This window comes from Hirundo rustica, chromosome 3 (genome assembly GCF_015227805.2).
Source record: "Hirundo rustica isolate bHirRus1 chromosome 3, bHirRus1.pri.v3, whole genome shotgun sequence".
NCBI lineage: Eukaryota > Metazoa > Chordata > Aves > Passeriformes > Hirundinidae > Hirundo > Hirundo rustica.
This window is the reverse complement of record NC_053452.1, coordinates 74,464,933-74,479,322: the sequence shown is the minus strand read 5'-3', so window position 1 is coordinate 74,479,322 and position 14,390 is coordinate 74,464,933. Positions and strand designations below refer to the sequence as shown.

At 34.7% G+C, this 14,390-nt stretch overlaps 1 protein-coding gene across 4 annotated transcripts in view; it reads right to left on the bottom strand.

The window, feature by feature from the left end:
- ASCC3 (activating signal cointegrator 1 complex subunit 3) overlaps positions 1 to 14,390 on the bottom strand; it is a 254,871-nt gene that overhangs the window by 62,176 nt on the left and 178,305 nt on the right. For all 4 annotated transcript variants that reach the window (XM_040058833.2, XM_040058830.2, XM_040058831.2 and 1 more), the window contains exons 23-30: positions 12,169 to 12,267; positions 11,537 to 11,705; positions 9,445 to 9,665; positions 7,966 to 8,051; positions 6,525 to 6,691; positions 6,240 to 6,385; positions 6,011 to 6,131; positions 3,867 to 4,009 (exon numbers count right to left, since the gene is read on the bottom strand). In XM_040058833.2, the coding sequence (XP_039914767.1) occupies positions 3,867 to 4,009; positions 6,011 to 6,131; positions 6,240 to 6,385; positions 6,525 to 6,691; positions 7,966 to 8,051; positions 9,445 to 9,665; positions 11,537 to 11,705; positions 12,169 to 12,267 (1,152 nt within the window). The remainder of the gene's footprint in view (positions 1 to 3,866; positions 4,010 to 6,010; positions 6,132 to 6,239; positions 6,386 to 6,524; positions 6,692 to 7,965; positions 8,052 to 9,444; positions 9,666 to 11,536; positions 11,706 to 12,168; positions 12,268 to 14,390) is intronic.

Here is a 14,390-nt window from a genome sequence, read left to right as displayed (position 1 = left end):
GCCCACTCATCCTCTGGGTGAACTGTAGCAAGTGTTGCTTAAATCCTGAAGAATGTCTGCATGTGCAGTTGGAAAATGTAGGGGTGAGCTTTAAAGCATCAGCTACAAACCCTGGTAAGTTGGGCATTTCGAACAACATTGGAAGCTTCCTTGGTCAGATTAAAGTATACGTAATACATGAGGCCTTTGAGTGGCCATTTCTTCACAAAACAGCATGCACATAGCCTGAACTTAGTTGGATAGAATCTATGAAACAAATTTAACTATTGTGCAGCAACAGGTCCAGCAGAACTGCAAAACTCAGCAGTAGTAGAAACAGCAATTTTCATTAAGCACTGGCCAGTTTTATGAAGACTGATTGCAGTGTCAACTTTCTGAATACCTTTCAACTTTCTGAATACTGTAATGGGTATGAGCCAAAACCTGCATATCAGACATGAAATTCAAGGAAAATGTCCAGGAAGAACCATTCCCAAAACCCAATGGAGCTGCCTATAACATATATATTTTTCAATAGATGCCTGTATAACAAAATTCCTTCCCAACTATAATTCAGTTGCACCTGTTAGATAATGACTCCTTTGAGAGAAAGAACATCTTGTATGATTCCTCCATGATCCACACATGCTGTTATCTGCTTTGGTGGCAACAGTTGAAGGGTTGTTTCGGTACGTAACTTTTATATACAAATATGTATTCCAGAAGGTTCATGCAAGTTCATGTAATTAGAAATATAACTGATTGATTTATTGTCTGAATTTGATATTTGGAGCTGGGTGGCAAAAATGCAAGTGGATTTGCCTGTTATTTGAGTACTGTGAAAAGCAGCTTGGAAGTTTGTGAACAGTATCATTCACTACAAGTTTCAAACAAGAGCCTGGTTTACCACTACAGGGAGAATCTCTGCAGAGAAGATGAGGGAAGCTAAGATGATGGCATAGCTGATAAACAAAGATCTAATGTTGGTAACAACACATTGACAAAGATTCAGTACTGGTCTCTGCTGTATTCCAGTCTCTTTCCCACAAGGCCTGAATCTCTCTGATACCATCACAAAGAGGAATAAAGCAAAAAAAAAGTTTTAATGGCTGTAAGGATCTGTCTCTACCTCAACATCAGGCCTTTAGAAACTATTATGGATGGCACTGTTATAGAACATTTCAAGAAGCCTTAAGAAATCTACTGGGGAGCTAGCATAAACAGACAAACTTTTAGCCATCCTGTAACAAACCCAGTTACACCATTAAACAAAACTCACTAACGAATTCTCAAAGGAATCTTATGTCAGCCAAAATTAATACTATACAAATAAGGCCAACTGAAGAAAAATGCCATGGTCTGCTGTACAGCTTTCTAACTTTGTATACACCCATGAAAAATCTCTTATATCTCAAAATACTTCACAGTTAAGAATTACAACTATTTTTAAAATAAAGTAATTTGCCTGTTAAATCCCCCTAAAGGAACAGTTGTTGGCAAAACAAAAACCAAACAAAACCAAAACAAACAAAACAAAACAAAACAAAACCCCAAAAACCTGACAGGAAAAAAATTGTGTAAAAGGCAGGACCAATTTAATTCTTCTAAGTAATCCATTTTAGTCCATTGACAAACACTTGAAATGTTAGACAAGGGTTTAAGATATGGAAAACTTAGCATAAAGTATTTCTACCTTTCAAACTTAAAAAAATTATAGTAGTATGGAGAGAATTTTGTCTATTTCACATTTAAGCCTGACTTTAATATTACTTGAGATTAATTTTAGATTAATTTTTTGAAATTAACCCCCCCACAAATGATGATTAGTTTTTATTATTATTAGATTTTTATTAAAGAATTAGGCAGGTTATACACTATGTATGTAGCACTACTAGAGCTTTGTCCTTTGCTTCAATGTCAAATGAAACTCAGGCTAATCATGCTCATTTAAAACTCAAAACTAAAACTAGTCCCATAATTGCCCAAAGAAATGTCCACTTGAAATTGTGGGTACTTCAAACAGAATTGTGTTCTGCATAATAGTGGTAAGATATAACAACTTAGAACTTAATCCACAGTCTTTTACATTTACGTAATCAGAACTGAGTAACTTGGTAGGTATCTCATGCTCCAAACATTCAGCTTATTAATTCAAATACAAATCATATGCAAATGTTATTAAACTAATAAATGCAAAGTCTGCTTGTCCTTGTTGGCTCCTATTTCAAAACCTTCAGAGGCTTATTCTGAAACATGAAATTCAAAGACTCCTAATAGAAAACTCTTTTCCAGCAAGTGAAGAAGCTTCAGTTACAGTTCTTTTCGGAATAGCAGTGGCCCCCAGGACATGGGGAGACTATTCATATTCATGCAAGTCATTTAGGGCAAGCTGCCCGGTGCATATTCTAGTTGTAGGTGAGATTACTACAGTAAAGCAGTACCAGGTACTAGAGTGGTCTACTAAGTGATAATAACTTGGATATGAAATGTTTCTGTTAGGTTCAAGAAAACATTAAATAGAGGTTATACAGCTAGAAAAGCACCATCAAGCTGAGATATGCTTTAGTAATAGTGGTTTATCAGCCAAGACAGCCATTTTCTGTTTTAAAATCCATCCAAAACAGGAAGGATAAAGATGTTATGCTTTACCTCTGAAAAATCCCTTTTTATATTTTGGCAAAGAGCAAACAAACACAAACAATATAATCTAGAAACCTATACTTTTTTGTATATAATATTTATAATTGTATAATCATTGACAAAATTGTTGATGTATAAATATTCATTCAGTATTCAGCTTGGATTTTATGATTCCTGCATTTTGCTGTGTTTTGACCCTAAATTATCACAGAAATTCCTAGTAGAATATTTGCAAAAATTAGAAAATCTAGTCCCCAAAATCTAGAAAATCTGAGTATCAAGCAGAAAAACCTGTTTTGCAACAATGATATACTATGATCAGGACCATTAGTGCAGAGTGAAATAAATAATACTGCATTCAGAGCAGGTGCTGAACTGAGTGAATTAAATATAGTCTGGTATACAGTTTGAAGAATGCAGATAAAAGATAATATTGAATGATTGTTTATTATCTAGCCATTATTCATGTTCTGCAGTAAACAAAAGATTAAAAAAAAAGAAAATTTAATTAAAGCCTATATAGCTTGAAAAAGGACAAAAAGTAAACCTTTCCACTAGTATTGTTTAACATCTAAGTGTTTGACTTTGCAATCTTTATATTTCTAAAACAAAGATATTGGTAGAAGTTTTCTTTACTTTTTTTCTATTGTTGATTTATTTCGTTGATATTCAAGACTGAACCACTGCTAAATGATTGGTTCTGCAGTATATGTATTTATCTAGGAATATAGATAGATGCATGTATATACATAGGTACATATATTCACACAGATATATATGCATATAAATATACAAAATGCATCTTATGAGAAGGATGATTTTTCTCTTAAAATGCTGAAAGAGATTTGGTTTAGATTCCAGCTCAACATCTATATGTCACAGATGTCCAGCTGTAAACTTTAGAGAGCACTAGCCTTCTTTCTTTTAGTCTTTGTCTTATCTTGGTATCAAAGACTTGCACCATGTGATATATGTTGTCTGGGACCATGGAAGTAGCATTAATAAGATATGCAGGAAAAAACAAAGATAAAAGAGTTGTGTTCTGATGTTCAGCTCTTGCACAGACGCTTCTATAGCCTTAATGCTGTCACTACTTTTAATACATAGGGAAATCTAGCATATGCACAACTCTTTCAAGATCTACCCTCAAACGACTCTTTTGTTTCAGATGATTTTTTTTTTTTTTTTCAAACAAACATCAATAAGATAGAAGCAAAGCACAAATAAGGAAGGTAAAATGATTCTACCTCTCTTTCATCCATCTTCAGCCATTGTTTGGGATCATCCTCTGTGGCTAGGAAAGCTATGAGATCTAAGGCCGTAAGCCTTGTCTGGCGTCTAGATGACACAAAAATAAGAACAGGCTTGGCTGGAGAATGACTCCGAATTGCTGTTGAGCAAAACAGAATTTGAGAATTAGACCCTTTATGAAAAAATGAGTTTCTTTTTGCAATCCCATGACAGCTGACAGACCTCCCTTCAGATGACATTGAGGTATGTCTACTGAGCCTCTATTCTGCTGGATGGACACAACTGAGGTGATAATATACCACCTCTGAACCAAAGGCCACAAAACTACGCATAGCTGAGTCTCAATTTCCCTTCAGCTACTTCAGTGAACACTGTAATTTTAAGAGAACCAGTTATGAAAAAAACCCAGTGAAACACCACAAAACCTAGACAAGCTTTCTAGACTTCAAGCTTGCGAATTTCTCTGTCTCAGCCAAATAAATATGTTAATGCTTTTATACACTGTTGGGATATCTTGTCGCGGACTCAGTGGCATAAAGGTCTAAAATTTGTTTTCTGCCTGACCCAGAGCTTAAACTGCATAAACTCATGTCAGCCTACAGAGGATCACTTCAATCTACCAATATCAGAAAACATAAAAAAAGCAGAAAGTGACTTTTCAGTAGTTGTTGTGAAAGTGGGCATTACAATACAGAAGAACTTTGCTTCTGTGCCAACTAACTAGTCTGATATATTTAAACCAATTATGATATATTTAAAGCAATTAGATTTTGGGATTCTTTAAAATAGCATTTTCTTGTTCAGCCCATCTTTGAAAAGTTTCAGGTTGCAGTGAAATTTTTATGGTCTCAGGAATAAGTATTGCCATGAAAACGCTAAAATAACCTTGACTGTATCACGTCAAGCAAGTCGGGAACAGCGTGTGCAATAAATCATATTTATACATATTTTCTAACATCAACAAGCACTAGAAGCATAAACAGGTGTACCTAGAATTTCAAATACTCTCTCTCTAACCACTTATAAATCCATCTGTGTGTTTTCTCATGTAATTCTCATTCAAGCAATTAAATTTATGTATTGCTAATTTCTGAAAACTATTTCATACTGCCCACCAGCATATATTATTCTGCAGTTCATGAATGCTACCCAGCATGTGCTCCCGCATATACACACGCAGTGCAGTTGTGAAATTATTGAAATAGGATAATTCATGTGTATTTATATCTTACATATGCCAATATATCTATATATTTTAAAAGCCCAACATCTAATGGATTTTTGTTGCTTCAGGAACAGGTGTGGCAGAACAGCCCAAGACAGATTTATTGTTCATTAGTGTTTTTGTACAATGCTCTTGTGGAGGTGTAAATAATCCGAGCTGTCAAGATTGGTCTCTAGTCCACAATCAATACTTTGCCTCTGTCATAAGGCTAATTAAAGCAGCTAAAAAGTCCCCTCACAAATGTCACCTCACAATCAACAGCAGTTCACATCACAAAATTTATTTTGGAGGTTATTTTTAATTGATATAATAAATATTCCTTATGTAACCAAAACAAAACATGTTCAAATAAAATACAAGAGAGCTTTTCTTAAATCTATACTGCTTGCCAGCTTGGTTAAGAATAAAAAATTGGAAACAGAAGCATATCTGGATGCACTACAAATTTTGAATTTTATGGTTATTGCTTTGAAACTAGAATTATAGGAGGTTAGCCTGACTTGCAACTTCTGTTTACAATTTTTTTAATGCTTACATGCAGTGGTCCATATGAAAATACCTCAGCAGATTAATAATATGAATGGTTTTATTGCTTTCTAAATTTCAAATATTTTTACACAAATATTTCTTTCTGGTGTCAAATGCTAAGAGAAAACACATTTTATTTCCCCTTCACTAACACTAATTTTATTCTTCTGTTCTAAATACATTACATTCCTCTGTTATATGTTGCATTTGCAGCACACTTTATTTGTTTCAGACAAATAGCTTTGGGCCATTAGTACAGCAGATTCTCCCAATACATGCCAAGAGTACATACAGTAACACATGTTGCAAATGTGCTGCAAATGGACTGTGTCAAGTCCCTTTTTCTTTCAGAGAAAGAAGGAAAAGGTGTAGGAGCTTGTTGCTTACCCTGAAAAGCAGGTTTGTTCATGCTGGCCATGCGAGGACAGTAATGCTGGCCAGGGAAGCCCTGAATGTGCACCTCCAGAGGAACTGGGCGCACTGATGGTCGGAAGTTGAACAGACCCACCTACAAGAGAACATTTTTTTCAAATTTACTCTTTAATTATCTTACCAATTGCTATCTTGTTTTTCTGCATGACAAATACATATCCATTTTTGAAAACTTTTTTCATACCTGATTAATGTTTAGCCAGTCAGCAAGGTCCCTGGCATTTGCTAAAGCAGTGGATAAACCAACTACTCTTACTGGCTTCTCAGTGTGAGATGAGATAAAGTTTGTTCGAGACACAATGACTTCCAACACTGGGCCTCTCTCATCCCCTGGTATATGAAAAGTAAATGGAAAAACAGAGAAAAAGGAAAGGTTCAGATGTCAAAAAAGTATATTCGCATTATAAGTATCAGCACACTTCTTCAAATTTAGCAGTGATTCTGGTCAAAAGCAGCAAAACATGCTCACCTAGAAGATGGATCTCATCTATGATAAGAATGGCAACTTTCTGAACATAGCTTCTGTTCTGCCAGCTTCTGCTGACACCATCCCACTTCTCTGGGGTAGTAACAATCAGATCAGCTTGGGCAATAGCTCTCATATCTGGAGTCACATCTCCTGTCAATTCTACAACCCTGTAATCAAGAAAGACAGTAGCTTGGCTCTACAAAGCCTTTAAAAGGCTTTAAAACATCTTAACATTAAAATATTTACTCCTTAACTTATATTCCTAAAAGAGGAAAGAAACAAAATTAAGCAAAGTAATTTTGCTTCTTGTCAAATATATTTAACAGGATTTTCAAAATTATTTTAAATAAACAAACCTGTCTCTTTGTTTTCCTAGTAAATACCATACAAATACCAAATACCATTCCTTAGCAAAACCATATAAAAAGAAGAGGACGAATATGAGTCCAAACCAACAGCTACTTCTTCAAAATGAAGATAACATAATGATGGTATGATGTAATGTGAATCATAACATCCTGTCCCACACAGGATGAAAGCTTTCATGGAGGCTACCAAGTTGCTGCCTGCTGTTCTGCATGGATCTCTGGTTTGAATAATGAGGCTAAACTGCAGCATGTACTGCATTTGTTGGTGATGCTGGTGAAGGTCCAGTAAGACTGGTGCAGAGATTAGCCTGTGATTACTTTTTGAAGAATACTAGCAGATTAAAAAAAAAACAAACAAAAACCATAAAATATTTTTATCTCATTGCTGTGATACCAACAGGAATATTGTAATTTCATATACACAGAGAAGCATCTCTTTCTCTTGTGGTGTGCTTTGAGCTTAATTTAGGAAAAAGGCTATATTTAGAGAAGGTGAAGACTCTAAATAGGGCATCCTATGCAGAAAAATTTTAGTTCAGGACACTATAATTTTGGAAAGCATCAACATGACTGATATACCTTATAGATCATAAAGCAATGGCTGAACTCCAACACCTGGGAAGATCAGCAGGAAATTGATGTTACCAAGGAATAAAATTATATTAATTTGTATATGAAGGACATAGTATGACTACTACTGTACAGTTCATGTAAGTCCTGTATGTTCCTTAGAGCTGAGGTATTTAAGGAGAGGTTATTTTGACTTACATTTTCAATTTCCAAGGATATAATGGAGTGAAATCTGAGCTTCATGTTTTTTATACTGGCAAGCGATGAGAACAAAAATAGCTGGGTATCAAAGTTTCTTAGTTTTGATTTTGATCTATAATTTTTGATCTTAGTTTTGATCTATCAGTGACTATTGATAGAACTTTTCAAGTACTAGAAATTTGAAGGACAGTACAAAACCAAAACCCTTTTTGAAATACTGATAAGTATTTTGGGATTTTATTCATACTTGATGAGCTGTTCTTTTGCTTCTCATTTCTCTGATTAGGTAAGGAGAAACATACTTTTTACCAAGCTTTTCTTCAATCCTAACTTTCCAGTCCTCAATCCTCTCACGGACGAGTGCTTTTAAGGGTGCAATATACACTGCCTGCAAAAGAAAAGGCACAAAACTAGAAGTTAAAAAACACACCTTTATTAAAGTGTACCTACAACACATGGTATTTGTGAGATTTGAACATACTTATAATCTATAAAATAAGATCCGAGTTCCTGAAATGACCTACAAGGGTTTATATTTAAAACAGAAAAAATGCCTGAAAATATTGCTTTTTTTCCTGAGCAAATAATAAGCAAATAAATTCAGATAAAGAATAATTTCTTGAAACGGAAGTATTTATCATACTTTTTAAAATCAAAAGCCACTTACGTAAATAATGAGGGGGGTTTTGCCATGACTATAAATACTGCATGTTAACATACTGGAACAGAAATAATCTGAATTTCTAACAAGAAGTATCTTACCCAATTTCTAGTTATGTCATTAAATTATTAAAACATTAACTATTAAATAAAAAAAGCTTTTATTAAATAAAAAATCTTAAGCAAAATGTCACATTATTTTTCTCAAAAAAGCCTGGAGTGCGTGCAGAGGGGAATACGCTCACATGTACAAAACATATTTACGTATAGATTTATGGTTAAAAATTCTAAAGCTCTTGAACATGAAGAAACTGCTACATGAAGGGTTCATGTATATTCTTTGAAATATATAGCCAGACTTCCAGCTTTATCAAAACCTAAAAGATATATTCCTTTGAGAACTGGCTATTTTTTGTCTCACAGATAAGTTGAAAGTGTATGGATGACTTGTTTACCTCACTTGGACTAATAAATTACACGAATATATTTAAATTCAAAGATGATTAAGGAACTTATATACACAATACCTGCTCATAGAAAGGTTATACTTCTTGAAATCTCCCAGTCAGATACAGAGACCTTTTTGAAAGACTTTAAAGGTAAACCGTGGTTCACTAAGACAATATGGCTAAATCAAGAAGCAGATATATATATCGACTTCGAAAGCAAAACTCGAAAAGGTGAGTTGTTCACCTTTTAGGCAGTTTAAAACACAGAGGGGAGTTGGAAGAGAAAATCGGCTTGTAGTAATTAATTGCAACTTATTTGTTTAAATAATAGAGAGACTGGGCTAGTTGTATTCATATGGAAGGGAACTAATAGCTATAAAACAGTACCACTGATAGTAGAAGGAGATTAAAGCAGGAAATGCTGTTAAGTAAGGAAGAAAAGGAAATCCAGCATGCCTGCATGTCATTTTTGTAGATTTAACTCTAGCTGTCAACTGATTAAAATAAATAGTTGAAATAAAAACATAATGTGCATAATGCACTACCATTTTGTATCCACACATACATAGATTGGAGAAAGTAAAATTCAGTTCCCCATAGTCTTCTTCTAGACTTTTATTACTGAAAAAAATGCTCATAACAAAATGATTCTAGTAAACCTATTTTACAAACCTTTGATGTGGGGTACTTGTTAAAAACTCTAAAGATGGCTAATTCAGCTGCAACCGTTTTTCCAGAACCTGTAGGAGCTCCAAGGAGAACATTGCAGTCTGTGTGATAAAGGGTATGGAATATCTGTGTCTGAATAGGGTTGAAGTGCGTGAATTTGTACAGGACTTCATATTCACGACGTCCCAAGGCTGTGATAGGCAAAGGCTGAAGATCCAGAAGCTCTAAAACCACAAAACAATCGTAAGTGCATGACAGGAGATGCCATGACATGACATAGCTCGTTATGAAGATAAATATATTAACCAGTAATTTAGTGGGAAACAATTTACATTGAAAAATGTTTTACTCAGTATCTCATATGACAGTACACATTTGGGTAATTGTTCACTTTGATGAAGAAAAATGAAAAGTTGTTTTTATAGCTCTGAAATATTTCTGCAAGTAATTTTTTAAGTACTCTGATAGTTGTGAACCAGCCTTTTGCATATATTAATGTTTTTCTTATACTTGTTTTCTTTTTATCCCCTTTTAGTAAGTTCTAAACTCACTGTATTAGATCATCTGTATGTCCAGCCTCTTATGACAACAGAATGTGGATTATTTCAAGCTCAAGGGAAAAGATCTACTTATGAAGGACGGATTCTTTGGAGTTTCCAAGTTGATGGAGTAATACAAATCAGATGAGTACAGCTAAATTTTGCATCTTATCCTTTAAATGTATAATTAAAGACATAATCTTAATAAATAAACAGCTTTTCAATATATGAGTCTCAATATATCTTGAGGGCATCTGCTATCCAAACAATTAGAGATTGTGGAATTTGGAAGATGATATATATAACCAGATTGGATTTGGAATCCTACCAAATTAAGGAGACTGCAGTCATTCTGCTATGCAGATGCTTGCTTTGAAGTTTGGGTTGTTGGGTTTTTTTTGTGGCTGGAGGTCTCCTTGTCTTTTCAGGGTGCTTCACATTAAGGTACGATATGGGAGTCATAACATCTACTGAGGCAATGATGCCTAATATTCTTCACATGCTTTTCACTGATACCTTATGGCTGTTTTATCAGTCCCACTGAAACAGTGATTTCTTGGGCTCTGTTAAGGAGAAAGAAGTTTTTTTTTCCTAGCAGACCCTCTATGTACTTCATTGTTGAGTGGGAACCAGATGGGAATTGAAATCAATTACCATAAATCCTGGAGTCTCCATAACTGGTGATGTGTAAATATCTTTCTGTTTCTTCTGAATGGTAGTCAGTGATCAGTCAATTAGATAAAAAGGTTACACATGCTTTTCCAGACAGCGTAGGTACAGTGTAACAATAGCTAAACACTTCACAAACACATGTGAATTTATGCACGCCAAAGGACAACACCGTATAAGAACTGTGCATTTCTGAAGGCACTCAGCAGACTGCTAGATGAGCCAAATGTAATTACAGAGGAAAGGTTTTACAATGACATCAGGCCCAATGAATGTATAAAGCAATTTATGTATCCAGAAAAAAAGAAGCAAAACACAAACATATGCTTCTGTGCCAAGTGTTAAAAAAGGAGGGGGAGGGGAAGGCCACAACTTGATGAGATGAAATGTGATGTTCAGTGCTGTAACAGTACTTTCTATGATAAACATATCTTAGCAAAAATTGTAAAACTTTTCATATTTTCAAAATTTTAGCATTGTTTGTTCTTTGCTGAATGCCATTTATTAGACTAAGATTATTTTTAGCCAGTCCATAAGAATGGTAATGCTTGCAAGCACTAAGCTAAGACATACTGTAAGACCGAGATTTGCTTCATTTTATATGACAGGTTCAGTTTTCTTATGCTTTATAGAGAATCTGGAGTAACTAAAAGGCTGATATTATATTGAGATGAAACAAAAATTCCTGCATTTTGTTCAGGAATTGAAAAGCTTAGAAAGCTGGAGAAGAAATATCACAAAGTGAAATTCCATATATTTTTCTCCAATGAAGCAGAAGTAAGACTTTTATGGCACTCCCATTAAAAAAACCCCAAACAAACAACAACAACAACAACAACCAATGTAAGCAATATCAATTAAAGCAAAATGATCAAATTTGAAGTTACCTGTGTGGGGTGGATGTCTCTCTGGAAGAATCAAATGTTGAAAATTTATGATACATACAGCCTCTGCTCCTAACCACCTATCGGACACAGCTCGAATGTAATATTGAGAAGGAAGAGGCTCAAAAATTGGGATTGTGAACACCAGCAGCTGAGGCTCTTTAGTAATGACCTAGTGCAAAAATGTAGAGAATAATTACTGCAAAGAAAAATCAGTAACTTGAAAAATTATAGATTGCCTCACTTCCATAGGCATTGCTAACACAAAACAATAAAGTATGTATGCAAATGTTTACATCTTTATAAAATATTGCCTGGAATGAATTTTTTTTCATAGTCCTCAAAAGATAAAAATAAGGCTGGCTCTTCATCTTGTTCTTTAACAGACAAAACCATTGCAGTCTTTCTATATCACCTGAAAACCACTGTCCCAGCAAAGGAGGAAGAGAAAAAGGGACATTTGAGCTTAGAAAACACTGTTGTGGAAGTCCAAGCTGATCAAGTACATCTGAATTTGAAAGCTGCACTGCTGATTTGAAAATCTGCTCAGGTCAAAATACTGTTTGACTTGACAAATCCACATCTCACTAACTTTGTTTTTGTCTTGCCATGAAATTCTGAATGAAGTCCATTACCTGTTTCTTTTGAATGATGAAGTACTCTGAATGATAAATGTGATCATTAGTAGGGTCTTCTACCCAAATCCACCAGGGCTCTCCAACACTGCCATGTACCTTTATGAGTAGAAAAGACAGCTTTCAGTTTTAACAAGATTCTCGAGGTTTGCTAGAAATAGTGGATATATTTCTGAATGACATAGGCTCATAAAGGAATACGTAAGTACAGAAATCAGAGGTAACAGAAAAATAACATTTTTAATCAGATCAATCTGCCTAAAGATTATGCTTCAATAAGGGTTAGCTTAAGGTACATATAATATAAATGAACGTGATACAAATGTAACTGAAGGTAGTGCCTCAGCTGTTTATAAACTTACTTAACCCCAAGGGTTCCCTCTGGGCTCCTAGGAAAGAATATTACTCTTTATTCCTCCCTCTACTTTTGCCTTTGAGTTCTGTATAGAGGATCGTCATTTGAACTGTCTGCTCATTTTTCAGTCAAAAACATTCTCTCAGGAAAAAACTGGACATCGAACTGTGACATTCCTCTCCTCTCCTCTCTCTCCTCTCCTCTCCTCTAGAAAGATACAGTAAGTGCATCCAGAAGGCTGTAGATATAGCCATTGTTACAGGTGAGTAAGGAGAACACAAATAGAGCCATCACTTGATGATTTCCCTGCCACCTGGCAATGTGTCTTTTGAAACCTGGATTTATGTTTACTTTGTTGTGCACCTTACTTTGCAATGCCAGCAATGCCAGAAATCATAGCTAGGTATTATGCTAAATTAAGATTTTTTGTTTCTTTATCAGAATAAATAATCTTTGCCAATGTACAAGCATTTTACTTAAATATCTCGGAAAACAAGAAAAATGCATGATAAAGGAGTATGGAAGACATACTACTAAATGAATGCATATTTCTGGTGTTTCTGATGAGGACTGTGATAAGTTGCAAAACCAGGAGACAAAAAAAAGGTTGGAATTTTTCCTAAATGTAATAGAAAAAAAGACAAAGTGCATAGTTACTTCTAATGGCAATTTTAATGCTCCAGGAATCTGGTATTGATTCACACAGCACACATTATTTTCAGCATAATTCATTACTGTGTCTGTGTCAGAAAACAGTCTGTACTGGTTTGTGAAGACAAAACTATGCACAAAGGTGCTTTTCTTTCTTTTTTACCACAGCTGCACGATGGACAAATAGATGGACAGTCATTCATTTTTATTACATTTGAATTTCACTTGCAGCTTGAAGCAGTGAAACTGAAATTACACACAGGTGATATCTTGAAAAGTGACAGTGGGACTATTATTTCATCAGGGTTTAGGAGCATTTGAGAGAGAGATAAGAAGAATTAAGGAAGGAAATTAAGTTCAAAGCTAAGAAATTTTATTATTAACTGTAATATCAACCTAATTTTGGAAAGTCCCATTGAAAAAAATGCATAGGGTATGTAAAATAATCTGGGAACAGGAAACACAACATCTTCTCCAGTAACGAGTCTCAAGAACTCAGGGGAGCTCTTAAGAACTGGCACATATCTATATTTTGGGCAACCATTACCCTAAAACTGTATGTCTGATATATGACTCAGCTAATTAACACTACTTGTATTATTCTGCATTTCTGCTGGACTCCTCCTGGATGCATTAATTGCTCTGTCTGGGTATGTTTATAGTCCTTTCCTTCTAACAATAGAATAAAAATCTGGGATTTGGTTCACATGCTTTTACTGAACTTAAGGGCTCCCTGTACTAAAAACTAAAGATCAAGCTGATGTCATATCTCACGACTACAATAATGTCGCTTCTTTCTCTTCTAACATCAAACGCAAAGTTTGTGACGAGATCATTATAGAATTAATTATCCAGGTAAAGAAACAATCTTAAAACCATGAAATGTTAGCCAAGCAGTGTATTTCAGCGAAGTGGTGTTTCAAGTTTTCATAACTGGTTTTATTTGATTACTGCAATTCTTTAGATGGAATTTTTTAGCAACTAACTTTTGTACAAATTACAGGCATATTGGGAAGTTTCCATAGCCATCTTCTGAGAAGCTTGTTAAAATCACGTGATGATAGAGAAGCAGAGTGACTATTCTTGAATTTGAGACAGTTACTAATTTTCCGAGACTATTGAAATTTAACAGCTTTACTTATTTACTGTGATAGAAGCTTCATTTATTGAAGAAACAGGAAAATCATCACCACATTACAGAAATAAAAAAAAAGTG